We start from the raw sequence: 16438 nt of genomic DNA on the forward strand, positions 1-16438 counted from the left end.
CATGTCAGCTGCCCTAATTCCTTCTACAAGTGTTTCATGCTGCACAGAAGTGTAAACAATGAATCAAAAGTTTGCAAGTGACACTTGCTCTTAACTGGAATGGATCTTAGATATTCCTCTCCTTTTCCCTTGAGTCAGGTAATGTCAAATATACACCAATTAGGTACTTCCACATCTACTGTCCTGGAAAGAAGTATCCAGAGAACTTCCTGATAGAGGAAACAACATTGAGCATGTTACCTGTTTAACAAACACATTCCTTTGATATGTGAGAACCACAGATCACAACAGCAGCACAGGGATCCTACAAGTACACTTGCACTCCAGGAACAGCAATACTAAGTATTTTACTGGCTACATGCTCTTTCTAGAGGAACTGCTAGAAGCCAGAGCTACAGTTTGACTATTTGCTTGTTTGATAGGCAGCAGCCCCATACAGCAGATTTATCCTACCTCAGGTAGGTGGCAGAACAAGAGGCTCCTTGAACAGGGAATTCTTGGGCTAGAAGTGAAACAGATGCAGAATACTCCACCTTGAGGTCTAATTGCAATGTTTTCCTCTACACATCTTGTTTATTCATTGAGTCTCCTTGGAAGGCAAAAAGACTAAGCTTTCTTCTAACAAGATCACCAGAGCTTATTTGTATATGCTATGGTATATGAGCAAGACTGAGACAAGCTCCCCTTCTCTGTTGGTTCATCTAAAGACCACCAAGCAAGAACTGGTGCATAATTTTTCAGGAGTCTTATTTTAAAGGACCAAGAAGACAAATCTGATATAGCAATTGACCCAATCAGTACTATCAGTGTAAGTGATATACTGCAGTACCTGTGAGAAAGGATGATCTTCTTCATGTTGTCTGCCATGAGGAAGTTATAAAATCTTCTACATTGATCCCATTGCATGAAGGTTTCCTGTGCCCTAGAAAAAACACAGTGCAAAACGATCAAAGCTGTTAATGGAGATCCTGAAAGACCAGATGAATATATTGCAACAACTTATGGCAGCCTAGAGGCTATGTAAACAAATCTCCAGGCCTTCCCTGACAGGGCTTAACCTTTTCCAGGAAATGACTTCCACTTTGGTGAAGTTTGGTAGTATCAGAAAGCAGATCTGCAGCCTCATTTTGCACAGTGCAATTAGCTGTTTTGATCAGAGCATTTAAGAGCCATCAATCAAGATCTGCAACACTGACAAGAGTATTTTAGTATTGCTTTGCATAAGTTGAATGTAATTTACCTAATGGGACTACCAAGGAAAGGACTAAAACCTGTTGCTAAACAAAGTCTTGTCTATTGTGTGTATTAGCTCTGCAGAGGAAATAATTTGTGCAGATGTTTCTAATATGTACAGGCACTGTTATTGTTTTAGCTTCATTGGCAGGAGCTGTTGGAACAAATACTAGATGCAGCTGCAAGTGGCATCTGAGTTGAAGTCTTTACCTATTCTCAAAGCAAAATAGCCCTTCACAGCTTATCTGTTGTTAAAACAGAATTAAAGTCATCCAGACTTCTGTGAGCTGTGCCAGATACCAGCACTCCTTTGCTATGCAGGGTCATGGGCAGGTTATAACTTCACCCTTAGCAGGGTTTGCTGTTACTGAGGAAACACGCTATCATTTACTGAGCAACCTAAGAATGCTGGGAGCAGTTTCAGCTACTGAAGTACTCCTGCCATTTAAACATTAACATACCATGAGAACTACAGTGGATTTAGCATGACTTCCCAAGTCACAACCTGCAAGTCCCCTACCAGAGCAAATGCAAACTGTGTTTTCTTGTAGTAAGCCATGCTGGAGTATGATTTTTAATTTCTTTTTTGTAAAAAGCTTATATTTTTGTCTAGGCAAACTAGATCTCCCATATTTATACCAGGGCAGGAGAATGAAGACAACAGGAAGATGCACGTTTCTTCACAAAAAAAAAAAACAACTCAAAATGTTTGCTTGGAAAATTATTACAAGATGTTTGAAGTTAAAGCTACTACACTTCCCTGCAGTTCCTGTAGTACAGCAGTGCTCCCAAAACAAAGAGCTGCAAGCACTGGAAAAAACCCACGGCTTTGGGTATTTTGAGGACTATACAGGTTTCGAAGCTGAGGACTCTCCCCACAGCCTGTAGCTATGGTAAAGATGCATTCCACAAGATCAAGAAGTAGAATCAAGCCTGTGCAGGCAGAGATTAAGGAATAAGGAGACATGTCCCCATTTAGCCTCAGGGGACAAATTCCACAGACTCTGTTAATTCATTAAACTAAGAGCCGCATTCTTCTGGCAGATCCTAGTATTGCTACTACTTTATTATGCCCATCTACAGGACTCAAGCTTAATGCTCTGGAAAGGCTTTCATATTTCAGATCCCTGGTTCACCTTGTTCACCACCATTTTTTTTTTTCCTTCACTTCCTAAAGTTATTTGGGGAATAAAGGCTGTACAAGCTGATAAAAAAAGAAATTGTAAACTAACTGTTAACGTCTACCTGGATAATCGACTTTCAAGTAGCCCAGAGGGATGAGGCCAATTGTTTTAACCCACCAGACTAAGCCTAGGAAGGCAAAGGCTTAATTAATCATTCCACCTGGAGGTGTTCCGTACCTCCTCCCTCCCACTTCTATAACCAGGGACACAAGGCCCTCCTTATCCTGTCTTTTACTTAGTAGATATTTACTGATATTGCTTTTCCATAGATCTTTAGCTAATTAACATTTCAAGTAGATGATAGGCAAGGAGACAAGATCTGAAAAACGTTCCTACTGATTGCCCAGTAAGATGTAGCAGATGTTTTGGGACTGGAGATCTGCTAGGAGAAGTTTACCCAGCAGGTGGAGTCAAGAGCTCAATAATCCACACAACCCACTGAAGACTTGCACTAAAGTCAAGCAGCTGTTACTTTTCTACACAAATATTCAAGTGCAGTATTGTTAAACAGGTTGTCCTTACCCTGCTATTCTACCAGCACATCATGACGTACTACTGCAGAAATCAGCTTAGGGAACAGCATTACTCACAACATCATTTTGGAGACCAGAAACACAATATTGCGTAACTGCAAAACCAAGTGGACCACAGCCAGATGTGATCCTTGCAAACTGTCTGATGGCTGCAGTTGAGGACCTGACTTCAAAGGGATACTCTGTGCTCCATGGCAGAACCCCACAGCAACTAAAAACATTTTACTTGAAACAAAACAGAAAAACTGTTCCTGAAAGCATCTGTTCAGATTTTAAGGGTGCTAACTCACGGGGACCTAGCTGTAGGTTACAAACTCTTTTCACATAGTCACATCAGATCTCAAAAAGGATTAGGTATGCTGGAATAGTACTCAAGCACATATAAAGCTTTCAGTCACATCTTAATGCTTCCAGAAAAGCTTCTCTCACTTGTAAAAGCTTAACTTATAAAAGGTATCTTCAGACTGCTGACTCTCAAACTGGTCCCTGTACAGGCAGAGCACGAGCAGCATCAGCTGTCTTCACCAGGCCAGGAGGCCAGATTCCATAGCAAGCCTCTCACAGGGATGCCATAGTTTCATTATGTTGATCTGTCCAAAGGATCTTGACCCAAACACTCTAGTCTCACTCTTTTGCCTTTCAAATAATCTCAGGCCTCAAAAATGTAGTTAAATTACTGTAAAGTCAGCTATGCTATTAGCTGTCCATATGTACAGACAGTAAGTACTGAAAGTAGTAGCGTAGCCAGTTACACTGTTTTAATCTCCGTTAACTATGCATATTTGCAAAGTCGGGCCACCAGTTCTCAAGCAGCAGTGCTCTTCCCAGATCCTCTATCAGTCAATGCAAGTGTAAGCACTAGGTAGAGATGCAACAGCTCTAATGAAGTGCTACAGCCTTGGTTTCCAGGTGGGGAACCACAAGTTAACATTTTAGGCAGACTTTAGGGCTATAAGCCTTCTCCTCACCTTTTGAATTGTATAGCATGGTTGTAAGCGCCTCTCTATCTCATTATCAGCCCACAGCTCTGTTTCAGTAACAGACACTAAGAATGGAGCATGGACTGCCAGTGTATGAGCTGTGTGTCTCTTTTGAGTCTTCCCCAGGTAAGAGCTGCCAGATGAAAGTGCACACTGAAGCCAGACAAGCTATTATGAACCAAGGGATACTTCTCAGAGTGATGAGAAAGTGTAAACTCTTATTTGCAAACATGGCATTATCCCAGCAATTTGTCATGCCCAGCCTGCCTGGTTAGTTACACCAGGACTGCACAGGGAATGCCTCCTCTTAGGAGGCTGTAGCAATGAGACAGTTTGGCCAGCTCACGCACACAGACCAGATGCTGCCAGCATGTACCTGGCCAGGTACAGAAAGCTTATTGGTGCTGCCAAATCAAAGCTCTGGCTGCTCCTTCATGAGGATGGCATCCTGCATGCTGCGGTCTGTCAGACCAGTTCAGCGCAGGAGAAACACCACACCAGTCACTTTGTACTCCCACATGCAACCTTGCCAAGGACCTGCCCCCCCAGAAGAGAACAGAGAGCATGGAGAAGTCTCCAGACCCACCTCAGTGCACTGTACCCCTGGCACACGCTGACACAGCACAGGACTCGCTCCTGGTTGGCCTGGCTCTCTCCCAGATACTTGCACACGATGTTTCCACCCAGGCTGAAGCCCACAACAACCAGCTGGGTCTGAGGGTAGGTCTTCTTGATGTGATTAACCATGGCACCAAACTCCCAGGTGCAACCTGAAAATAAGGACAAAGTCAATAATCATCTTTAACTTAACTAGAGTTCCACTTCAAGCTTCAGCTGTGTGTTCAGCTTCTTGCCCTTTCTGACTTTTCAATAACCTTATGGTTTTTAGAGCTCTGATTCACACACATGTTCGTGCATCTGTTTTATGAGCCCTGTGGACCTTACCTCATACTTAGTTCTGACAGACTGCCAAAATCAGATGAAATTAACTTATTTAAAAATCGCAGCAACAGCTAATCTGACAACTGAAACTCTTCCTTTCTAAAGCAGCTTAAAAAGCAGAGTCCAGCAACTCTGGCCATGACATTACTATCCAAGAACAGTGTTCCTCGTTACCTTCCTGAGGCAGTTAGCCACTTCTGAACTCAGGTATCTGGACAGCAGCTTGCTCCTTTGCTTTTAGCAAGGTTGCCGTGTATCCATGCTGAGGGAGGGGATGGAAACGCAAAGTTGGCTGGTCAGGACCACTCTCAGGGGACTGTTGCAGAGCCTGACTAAGCAGGTGCTCGCTGAATCACAGGGAAGGGTTTAAGCAGAGGCAGCAAGCCCTTCTTAACCAAAAGTGAAGATACTGCAGCTTCCTAGAAGACATACTGGTATCTTCTCTTCACGAGAAGAGGTAAGTGCCTCTATAGAGATCTATTCTGTTCTCAGCTGATACTCTCTTGCATCCCACAGCCTGCAGGCACTGAGGGGTCCAGTTTCTGTCAGTACTGGGGTTCTCAGACTGTTTGACAGACTTTAAGGCCTCCACATTTGAGCACCTACAGCTACTTCTCCTGCCTTTGAGTCTGGGAAAAGGAAACATGAAGAGAAGCAGCTGCAAAACTGATGGCATTATTACACTGCTATCAACTGCCTATGCACTTTGATAAACTTCCAATTGAATTTAAGACCACAAACCACACAGGAGGCATCACGTGAACAACAGAAATAAAACTCCAGCTGTTTATTCCTGTCTAGAGTCAGAAACTCAGCTCTGTCCTGTGGAACTTGTCCAGGACAATAAATCCTAAGAGTCAGGATTCTACCCTGTGCCAACTCACTGCTCCAGTGTGGCCCCACCCCAACTGTAGGGACCTTGCTAGACATCACACTCAGGTCTTAACTAATTGGTGTAGAGTGTGAGCACCAGGGTTTGCGTTTATTATGAACCAGCAGGCTTCTGGCTGAGAGTTTCAGCAGGGCGTGGGCACTTCCTTGCAAACATTCTTAATGAGCAATTTTCCTCAAGATGACAAATGCTGCATTGCTCTAGTTTCCTCTGGAAAAAGCCAGCAGTCAAAATACTTGAGTGTTTGACCTTCAGGATTCAAGGGCAGCTGATAACTATTTGAGAAATCCAAAACTAGAATAGCAACAGGTCAAGCTTAATGTAAAGGCTGGAGGATTCAGCAAATCCCAAATTTAGGCTACTTGCTCCTCAACAAATATGCCAGGAATCCAGCAAAAGCCAGAAGGACACTGGGATATTTGGGTTAGAGACAGAGTCAAGTCTGCTCATGGTCTTGCTGACACTCCACTTGACCAGCAACTCTGCCAAGTGATTTACTGTCTTACTCAAAGGAAGTGCTAGGCATTCCTTGCCCTTTCCAAGGCTATAAAAGACATGGAAAGGTATGTCTCAAGCAATGCACTACAGAATAACTCCCTAAGGTCTAAACCAAAGCTCTGTAGAAGAAAGCTCTCAATTTTTACCACAAAAAGCAAATGCTTTAAGGAGGCCAGGCTTATTTCCCAAAACATGGTAGGCTTGTAGCCATTAACAGCCTAGGGCCACAATACAAATTGATGTACTCTGTATTCGTGAAATGTTTTCCACTGAGGAGTAGATTTAATAACTACAAAACAAGCAAAACATTACAACCTATTTGCTTGCTAGACCCAGAATCTCAAAGCACAATATTTCTATTTTGGCAAGTCAACCTTTCAAGATAAACATTCAAACTGTTAATCTAAACTCTTAACAGTAAGTATTTTAAATATCTCTAAAAAAGAAACAGAAACCTAACAGCAGTCTGCTAAACCTGCAATTGACTCCTGACATAATGTGCCTATAGGTGTTTCCAGTAAAGAGGGACATGAGAGCTCAAGAGAGCTCAGGAACAAGCAGATCAGGTGGCCACATTCTACAAAGATCATGCTACTCACTAGCAGGGCAGTTAAGAATAGCTGGAGTCGCCTTTAACACAGTTCCAAATCCTTTATTCCTTTTAGTTTTTAGATTAAGAAAGATTTCCTTATGCTCAAGGAGAAAGCCCAAAATCACGGCAGTGAAGCACTACCACTTCTGCAACACTGTAGAATGGTTGCTGTTCCTTGACATTAGTGTGAAAAATCCAGGAATCAATCCCCATGCGTCCCTCCTAAGGGAGAAACATACTTTCTGGATAGGCTGGTACAATCTCCTCTTATATAATATTTACAAAGCTTCAGGAGTCGTATTTTTCACTGAGAGCCACATTTGTTTCCTATTCCACTAAACTACCATTTCAGTGCCTCTAAAATCATTTGAGTGGGCTCTTAGTAGCTACAAGAGATTTTTATTGTTTGTTTGGTGTTTTTTTTTTTTCCCAAAAAAGTTTTCTGTCCAAAAAACTGCCACCTTGATTAAGATACACGCGTAATAGCTGAGAGGAGAGATAAGGAAGAGTGAATCCCAGCATCAGCCTTATCTCTTCCTCACATGTAACTTCATTTTAGTTCCTAAGAAACAGTATAAAAATTATGATCCTTATTCAGACACAGCAGCTGTGTTATGCTGAAGGAGGCTGGTCAAGCCCTACCCTAGAAGTTCTGCAAGCTTGAAAATAAGTCCCCAGCTGCCATAAAGTACCTACCATACGTGAACATTCGTGGAGAAGTGAGCTCAATATTTGGTAAGGCTCCCAAGTGATTCAGGACAGCACATCTGTACCCATTTTTTTGCGCGTAGTCAACAAAAGTGCGGATATACTGCTTTTCACTGTGGTTAGCAATCCCAGGGCAGATTACCATCGTGACATCCTCTGTGCACAGAAAGAGAGAAGTTAAGTAAATGTCACTTCATGCAAATCAAGAGATTCAGAAGGTTTCCATTTCAGATCCGTGGGAAACCATCTACCAGAAGCAAGCTAAAAATCCTACTAGTCTGCCAAAAATCCAGTATGGGACAGGAGACTAGCAGCTCTAGTGCTACAGATGTGAAAAAGTAATTCATGTTACAGGAGATGAACAGTTTTCTAACTTCAGGGAAGGCTGCTCAAACAGTTCTACAAGCACTGCCTAGAGACCAAGAATAAATTCTCCCCTTTGGAGGATGTTTTTGATATTACACGTTCTGCCTTCTGACAGCCTGTTGTGACTGCTAAGTGTGTGGAAGTTCTGGAGCCCACCACTCCCTCATGCACCAATTAGACTGGCTACACTATTTTTCCCCTTCCAGAGTTGGGTGTAACTTCAAAATGAAGCTTTACTAAGCACAGACATTCTGATCAGCTGACATTAGCCACCATCTGCTTTGTGGCTAATCTAACGGTATTTGATCTGCTGACACTGTTCAATAGTTTAACAAGATATCATTTGATCAACTGAGAAAGTAATTGTTGTAATTCAAGTAAGCACAATAAGTTACATTCAGCATTAGCACATGCACATTGAATTAGCAATTAGACTCTTATGTGCAAAGCTCCAACATTAGCAGCTCCAGTCACTGAATTTTTGCCTCATTAGGAAAATACTGCTCAGATTCTCATCAGTGATACTGACAGAGATAACAGTAACTGTTCAAGTGCAGTGTTATACCATGAGGATCTCAAGACCGACAGTTCAGAAAAGAACTCCGCTTTCCTGAAGGCCAAATGGGAGTCACAGGCTTACAATGAAATAATCTACTGCAGGGGTAAATTGTACTGCTGAAGTCAAGCCACAGTAACTCAGTTTTAAGTGTTGCTGTTACTAGTAGTAACAGTAAGTGTGAAAGCTGACACTCACTCTGAATATACATACATGATGTTTTAAGGAATCACCATGATTTTCTACATTTTCAGAGAGTTTTCTTCTGAGATATAGGTATACAGCAAGATGGCCTCATAGCCTCCACACATTGGTCAGTATTGCTTAGCAGTCCCCTTCCACCACAAGAGTTAACATCTATCCTTTCTGATAAATCAAGTAACCGTGTCCTCATCCATCCCCCAGAGCACAGAAGCAAGGTCAGCAGCTAGATGCAGCCAGCAGCTGTTTGACTGACCTCCAATGCAGTGCTCGGACCGCGGCTCAAAGAGATCAAAGGTGGCCGTCGCTCCATCTGGCATCGTGAGGTACTTGCGAAGTCCATACGGATGTGGTGATCTCACTCTCCCCATTTTTCCATAAAGGGCAGTCTGGATATGTCCACTCTTTCCCCAGATCAGGGGTGGAATGTACCTGAAAGAGGCAGTAATTTAATCCCTTATCTCTGCTGTGCTAACAAGCCTTTGAGAACAGATAAGCACTTTAACAACTCTTGCTACCAAATATAGCAAAACCAATTTCATATTTGTTACTGCGACTGAACCAGCAGCACTGATCTTCGCAGCCTTACACAAGGCGAGAGACCGACATGCTCGCAAATCTGACAAACCAGCACTGATATCAGCAGAAGCCAAAACCCAGACATTCCTCTATATTGAAATGTTACATGCACAAATATTTCTCACTAAATATGCAGAGGCCTCATGCCTCAGTGAGAATGGGCAGCATGTTGCCAGCCAACCAAACTGACCTCCAGAACCCGTAAAGTGTTGTAAATCTGTTTTAATTGAAACACTGAAGCCTGCTGGGCTGAGCCACATGAACTTTTGTAAGCACTTGACTGTACAAGGCAGTGGCAGAAACAACAGGATTCATAGGGAGTTCTAGAAAACAGAACGCCCCAAAACTTGCTTGTCGGGGCAATTTTGCAAAGAACAGCTTTTCTAAATTAAGTGAAGAGCACAGTAGAGGGTGATTTTGCCTCTCAAGAAGAGTTAGGTAAGGCTGGGACAGTTTTAAAAGGACCTCTCAGAATTGGCCAAACTCCACTGAATAATAAATCCCTTTCAACATAAGAGTGGGGAGTCTAACAGTTATGTTTGTTTATCAAGGGCATATTAAAGCCAGGTGACAAAGCAGATTGTTTGTCTTTTCCTGGCTTACAGGCCCTCAAAAAAAACCCCAAACCAAAAAACATTCGGGAGAAAACACAGCTATTAGCTGGAGGCATTAAAGGCTTAGTTACTGGGGTTTTTTTTAGTACAAGCAGAGCTGCAAGTGGTTTAACAGGAAACATACTGTTGCTCACATGGTGGTAGGGCAGTCACCTGGCCACTCCGCAGAGGAGAGACTGAACCAATGCCTTGAAAAAGATAGTTACATCAGCTCTCAATAGGAAAACACAAATGATTTATTGTTTAGGAGAACTGCAGTCCCAGGGGACACGCTTCCAATTAAGGAGCTATGGTCTCTGCTACACAGAGCACGATCTCCAAAAGAAGTTTGAGAGCTGCTGATGCCACCTTGGGTCCTGAGAGATCAGCAACTCCCTCCCTATTGTGTTTCTCAGCGCTTCCTGCAATTATTTCTTTTGACTTCTTTATCCAGATAAAGCAGAGATCATGCACTTCCCTGTTCACAGAAAACCAGGTGGCTCAGGACCCAGATATACTAGAGAATGTGACAGAAACCTTACCTTTGTGCTCTGACGCTACCTACTCACACAGTTCGACCTCCTTCCCCGTGCCAGCTCTTATGTATCATATCCACAACTCCCTGTTCCCCACACACTCCTCAAAAAAACAATAGTTCTTATCTTATAGGAAGTCTATCTAGGCTTGTTTGGCAGGACAAGATCAGCAGTTCGCTTTTTCTCTCTGTTCTCCTCCCTCATTTATGAAGGGGACTTCTTACAGTCAAAGCAACATAGCAGCTCATTGTACAGTTTCACTCAGTTTTTGCAAGTGTACTTCCCAAGGAGACCCAAAATAGATTCCCGTAGAAGTAGATACAACTTCAATAAAGGCTGCAAAAGCTGCCAGCTGATACTTGTAGCCTTGTAAATTAGCTCTCAGTGCATCTTGGATTTGATCACTCAACCATAAAGCTTTCCAAAGAATCCATGTGGGGCTAGCAGCATTATTTATCTTCTATCAGCCCAGCATCCTGCACTGGGAGACAAGCACTGCAGGTGGATCTTGCCAAGCGCAACACACAGTGTTTACCAGCCGTGCAGAGATTCCCAGCAATGACAGGGGCTCCGCACACTCCTCCTCTGCAATTGCTGGTAGAGATGGAAAGTAGTCGGTGGATACATTCGCACGATTTAAAGCAGATATCCATCGGGATAGTAACATCAATGTAAACAAGCTTGACAAGAAGAACTACAGATGGTTCTGCTCAAGTCACATGCAGCTCACTGCAGAGGATTTTGAACAGCAACTATCGTGCCAGATGGAAGAGACTCTCCTAGCACAAGAAAAAGCAGCTTCAGCCCAGTTGTTTACCACCAGTTCAGGTCAGTAGCTGTACCCCACACTAGAGGGGACTTGACTGGCTCTTCATCTTCTTCCACAGAAGTCCTCTGCAGATAGATTTTGCTAGCAGCTTTTGAGTAGAGCTGTCAAACACAATCTATAATAAGAATTTGCAGCTCTTTTAGAAGAGACTCAGATGTCAAAACTGTTGCATGGTTTCTATTCTTAGGTTAAGTGCATGCTTTGGAAAATTATGGCAGTTCTGTTTCTGTATAATGCTTTCCAAATCAAAAATTATCCCAGATAGAACCCAAAGTCTTACCCCATAGTGCTAAAAGGGAAGCAGTTTCTTCAGCTACAGCAGGGATTGTAAGTTATACAGCTGTGACTAATTACTGCTACCACCTTGATTAAAAAAAAGAAAAAAATAATCAAGGATCTCTGCAAGCACCAACCCTTCCCTCATGTTTACCTCCACTTTAGCTTCTACCTCTAAGTTACAGTCATCCAGGGCAATAGATGCAGCAGCTGCAGCAGCACATATCACAGGATGTTGTTAGAGAGGAAATTAGAGTCTTCAAAGCCTCATCACTACTGCCGGAGTTTAAATGAAGACAAATGGCTTCGAGCATCCTGCTTACCAAGAGTGTACTGCTTACCACAGCCTGCCTTCTCAGGTCACAGCTGGTTTCTTTGGGAAAAAGAATACCCAAACATGCCTTCAAATAACCCAACTGGAAGTTAACTGATCTTCAGTAAGTCAAACCTTTCTGCATCTTTTACATAGGCAAACAGTACATGCAGTTCATTGATATGTGCCTCATTAAAGGCTAAAACCATGGCAGGAATCCCTGTGACTCCACATATAACAGACACATGATACCTACAGATTACACATTTCCCCTCAAAGCTAAAACTGTGTTAAGCCCTATGGACAAGGGTGGTTTCATGGCTTGCTCCCTTCAGAGGGCACAAATCAGTGTTTCTGAGCATTCTACACACCAAGTAAAATGCTCAGCTTATCTTATGTTAATTCCAGTCAGTTTTTTAAACCTCACACTGCCTGCAGTAAAGATGTGTTAGTCACTCTACATGTAACTACACTCTTCTACATAAATATTCAAAGGTCAAGTTCCAGCGTGGGTAATGTGCACAGGACAGGACTCTGATTCAGAGATTTGTTACTCCCACTTAGTCATACTTAAGCATGTTACGTGTATTCCTGCAGTTCGCATTTAAAAATAAAGCACTTATAGCTCTGAAAATAAGCTGCTACCCTAACACTGGCATGTATCTCACCTATCTTTTCCTACTGACCATCAGCCTTCAAGCAATAGGCTAGTGGTGAGATAGATATCTTTAAACACCTTCAGTATCCAGATTCCAGAAGACTGAACATCACAAGATCTCAACAAGGAGAGAGAAAGAAGTTGACCAGATTGTACAGATTTGCATAATGAGAGAAAAACAGAAATTAAAACTCACCTTACCAGACCAATGCAAAAGCAAGAAGCTATCAAAAAAACCCACTTTCATTTACCAAGACAAGTTGCCAATTTAACCAACAAAACCCTATAAAACCTTAGCAGTAACAAAGCAATGCATCTGTATCACTGCATTCCAGTAAATGCTGTCCTCAGCTGATGGACAAGTTTGAACTTGCAAAGCATCCTTATAAATCTATAGCAGAATTGGGTGCATGATCTCTGTCAGGATATTTCTGTTGACCATTTTGGCAATGGAAAAAATCTGTTTTTTAAAGTCTTCTATGAGTTTCTATCTATATCTTTCAGCGAGGCAAAGTCCACAAGAACTTCCAAGACCAAGTACTGAGCACAACAGTGCAAGACTGTACAGGACTGAAGGACAAGACATCTGTTTATCTAGGGCTTGTGAGGACTTTCAACTTGCTTTTACTTAAAGCATTCAACAAGGAGGGAACAAAAGAACTCTTCAGTCATGAAGGTGTGTGATACCACACTGGTGTGGGGGGAAAAGCTTGCCAGGAATTGCATAAGAGTCTTCACCCTCTTAAAGTGCAGATCAGATAAACTAAATTTTGCTTAAGCCCGTTATGTGAAAAACAGTTCCAGAGATATTTTAATACTAAATCCAGCTGGAAAAAAAAACACAAAAACCCAAGAACAACAACTATCCAGTGCTGATAGGAATAGCTAGCACAGACTGTTTTGTATGGAAGCCAACATGCCTCATGGCAAACAGCTGAAAAGAGATGCCTCGTGAAACACTCATCCTGTAAGCAGGAGAGCATGTACTCTTGGTATTTTTCTTATGGCTTCCCTTAACAAAACAAGCTCAGCAGGGTGTGACATTGTGGGAACACAAGCTAGATATCATGCAGACTGAGCAACTAAGTAGTATCCAGTTTAAGAAACATTCAAGCATTGATTGCCTTTTAGATTTTATGCTAAAACTATCAGTACTGCTAAATTTAACCATGTCTTCCAAAGAAGACCCTTTCATTCACAAAAGCAGGCAGCTTCCCTCCAGCATTAATATTAAGCAGAAATAGGGAAAGTGTTCAAGGACATGATGGACTTCAAATTCTCTATAACTCCTACTATAAACTAAAGTGGTTTTGAAAAACAGCATGCTGTAAAGATTACCCAGCAAAGCTAATTTCACTGTATAGAGATGACTCATTACACATTCCTTGGTGTGCCCAGTTCCAACAAAGCTGCTCAAAGATGTACAAGAGCCCAGGCACAGACACCATGTCTATGAGCAGTATTTCCACTGTTCCGCAATACGGGTTTACAGCTGACAGGAGCTGAGCAGCCAGCTGGGTGGTGAAGAGTGGTCAGGAAGACCTCTTCCCAAAGTGCAAGCCCACACCAGGACAATGTACTACAACAGCACAGACAAGCAAGTACTGATAACACAGGAGATACAAACGAAAAGTTGTGTCGTACTGGAAACAAAAAACTCAGTTTCTGTGAAACAAAAGTGTTTTCCCAGGTTTCTCCAGACCCAAAGGCTTTTAACTGAGTCATTTCTCTGTTTGGCTGTGGTCAGTTGCAATAGATATCAGGCACTCTGAGTAAAAACATATTCGAAGCAGTTATTTATGGCTTCCAGTACCCAGACCCATAACTTCCAGTAACAGGATTCTGCAACAGCACGCAGACAGGAGAACAGGTCTGGGGATGCCAGTTACTTGCTATGGAAGCTGACGTACATGGCACAACAAGTACAGAGCTCATGAGTCTTAACTGGCTAAGTGAATTCACAGCCAGTTACATAAATCTGCTCACAAATGCTAATGTTTTAGCTTTAAATGCTGCATTTCAGCTGTGCAGCACAGCCCCACATCTGGATAGGTGGCTGTCCACAAACAGTGCCCAAGAGCAAGAGAATTCCTACATATCGCACAAACATTCTCCTAGCATTTTAATATTAAAAACAATTCCAATATGTAATTGTAGATTAAGTTTTAGTGGCTCTCAGGCAGCAGATTATGATTTTAGAGCACGTACGTTGCCCAGTATGCAGGAATTTAGGAAAGCAGCAGCTGTATAAGCAGCTCACAAAAAGCACATGAAAACTGTGCTATTTTTATTAGCAAGCATCAGCATTCAGGTCCTCAAAGATCTGAAGTGGAAGTTCAGCAACAGGCTTATTTCTGGAGCATTACTTCACTTCATCTGAGGAGATTAACACTTTAAACATTAACTCTTACATCACCTTTGATGTGCTATTGTGCATCAGACACTGATGACAAGAAGGCAGAATATACAAGTTGTCCATGTCAGGGGACACCCTGAGAATTGCCACCTGCACTACAACAGGTGACAGGTTTTGTGGGGTTTTTTTGCCCCTTTCCAGAGGAGTTCGGAAGTATTTAAGGGACGCTTTACAAATCAAACCTTGTTTGAACATTGTCTCTTTTTCGATGGTAGGGAATGTAATTTGAACTCCAGTCAAGAAAGCTCATCTAGAAGTCCGCAGGGTTCAATCCCCTCCCCCCACAAACATATTAAAAGCAGCTTATTCTGCATCAGCTCAGACTGTTCAACATGATGAAGACACAGCATATATGTAACAGCAAAAATTTGAAGCATCTCATGGAGTTTCCATGTGGCCTGAGCCTCTGAAACAGAAACCAACGTAAGTGGAATAGAAGTGCTGCTGCCCACGGACACTGCATGAAGTCAGAACTATTTAAAAGTACAGACTGGCCGCCTCAGTTAAACCATCTCCTTACCAGTTTAGGCAGCTTTTATTTAGCAAAGTGCCCGTCATACCCCTCCCTCAGCCTTCAGTGATTACAATAAGTATTCTAGTCAAACCAGGGCACAAATATTACAGTGCATCATCCTTGCTGACAAAAGCTGGAGAACTCAAGGCTGTTGCCAGTGCCACAGCAGAGAACCCAGCAAGGACATGGATGCCCCGAGGCCACGTCTCTCCTCAAGGTCACTGCTCCAATTTACCAACAGGGAGCTGCCATTCTCCTCTGCCTCTCAACATGTTCACCTGCCAAAGCTTCAGGAGTAACACTGTTCTTCTAGTTTATTATTCTCCTGGAAGTGTTCTTCACAGAGTAAAACACTAAAGAGCTGACAGGAACCAAACAGTGTTTGCTATTTGATAGAGGTAAAGAACATTTGAAAAGCTTGAAGCCAGCTTTTCTGACTCCTTGCATCTAGGAGAAAAGCAATGACAGTGCAAAAGAGTCTTCTGGTACCAGGCTGCCTGCTTATCCAATGTAGGTTACTGTGCAAACACAGGATAAGAAGGATCTAAGCTGGATCTTTGACACTGTTTACTAACAGGCTTGACAGTCATCTGCTTCAATCTTTGAGAAGCTTGCCTTTATTAAGGATAAAAGTGTGCAGACAGCAAGGATAAATAATTATTTTCTGTAAGGATGACACTTGTGCCACAACTCTACAGGAATAAAGATATACACATGCACTTAATAGTAAAAAGAACTTACGAACAGCCAAAAAAGCCAAAAACCTCTAGCCCAGCCCAGCAAGCACTAGTCAGATTTGTCTTTGTGAATCAAAGAGCCAATGCTGCATTTCTCTGCAGGGATAAGAGCCGATGGCAGACTTTCTGTACCAGTTTGAAAGCCAGGAAAAGAAGACAGCTGCAGGCAGGGGTTAAACCTCAGTGCTTGAGGGTACCAGTAGCTGCGCTCGTTTGCAAGAGCTCCCATGGAAGAAACCGTTCTTTGAATGAAAGAGGGTCTGACTGCGCTACTCCACTTGGTAAAGCCAAAGTACAGATCT

The 16438-nt window shown here is 42.5% G+C and overlaps 1 protein-coding gene across 8 annotated transcripts in view; it reads right to left on the bottom strand.

The window, feature by feature from the left end:
* ABHD2 (abhydrolase domain containing 2, acylglycerol lipase) overlaps positions 1-16438 on the bottom strand; it is a 40149-nt gene that overhangs the window by 9925 nt on the left and 13786 nt on the right. For 5 of the 8 annotated variants that reach the window (XM_082061504.1, XM_082061501.1, XM_082061502.1 and 2 more), the window contains 4 exons: positions 8942-9117; positions 7551-7718; positions 4517-4700; positions 830-922 (listed from right to left, as the gene is read on the bottom strand). In XM_082061504.1, coding sequence (XP_081917630.1) covers positions 830-922; positions 4517-4700; positions 7551-7718; positions 8942-9117 — 621 coding nt within the window. Of the gene's footprint in view, positions 1-829; positions 923-4516; positions 4701-7550; positions 7719-8941; positions 9118-10399; positions 10903-10928; positions 11561-11652; positions 11908-16438 lie in introns of those variants that run through there. The other 3 variants (XM_082061507.1, XM_082061506.1, XM_082061508.1) reach the window with 3 other exon arrangements.

This window comes from Streptopelia decaocto (assembly GCF_964273445.1).
Source record: "Streptopelia decaocto genome assembly, chromosome: 9".
In the NCBI taxonomy this organism is placed as follows: domain Eukaryota; kingdom Metazoa; phylum Chordata; class Aves; order Columbiformes; family Columbidae; genus Streptopelia; species Streptopelia decaocto.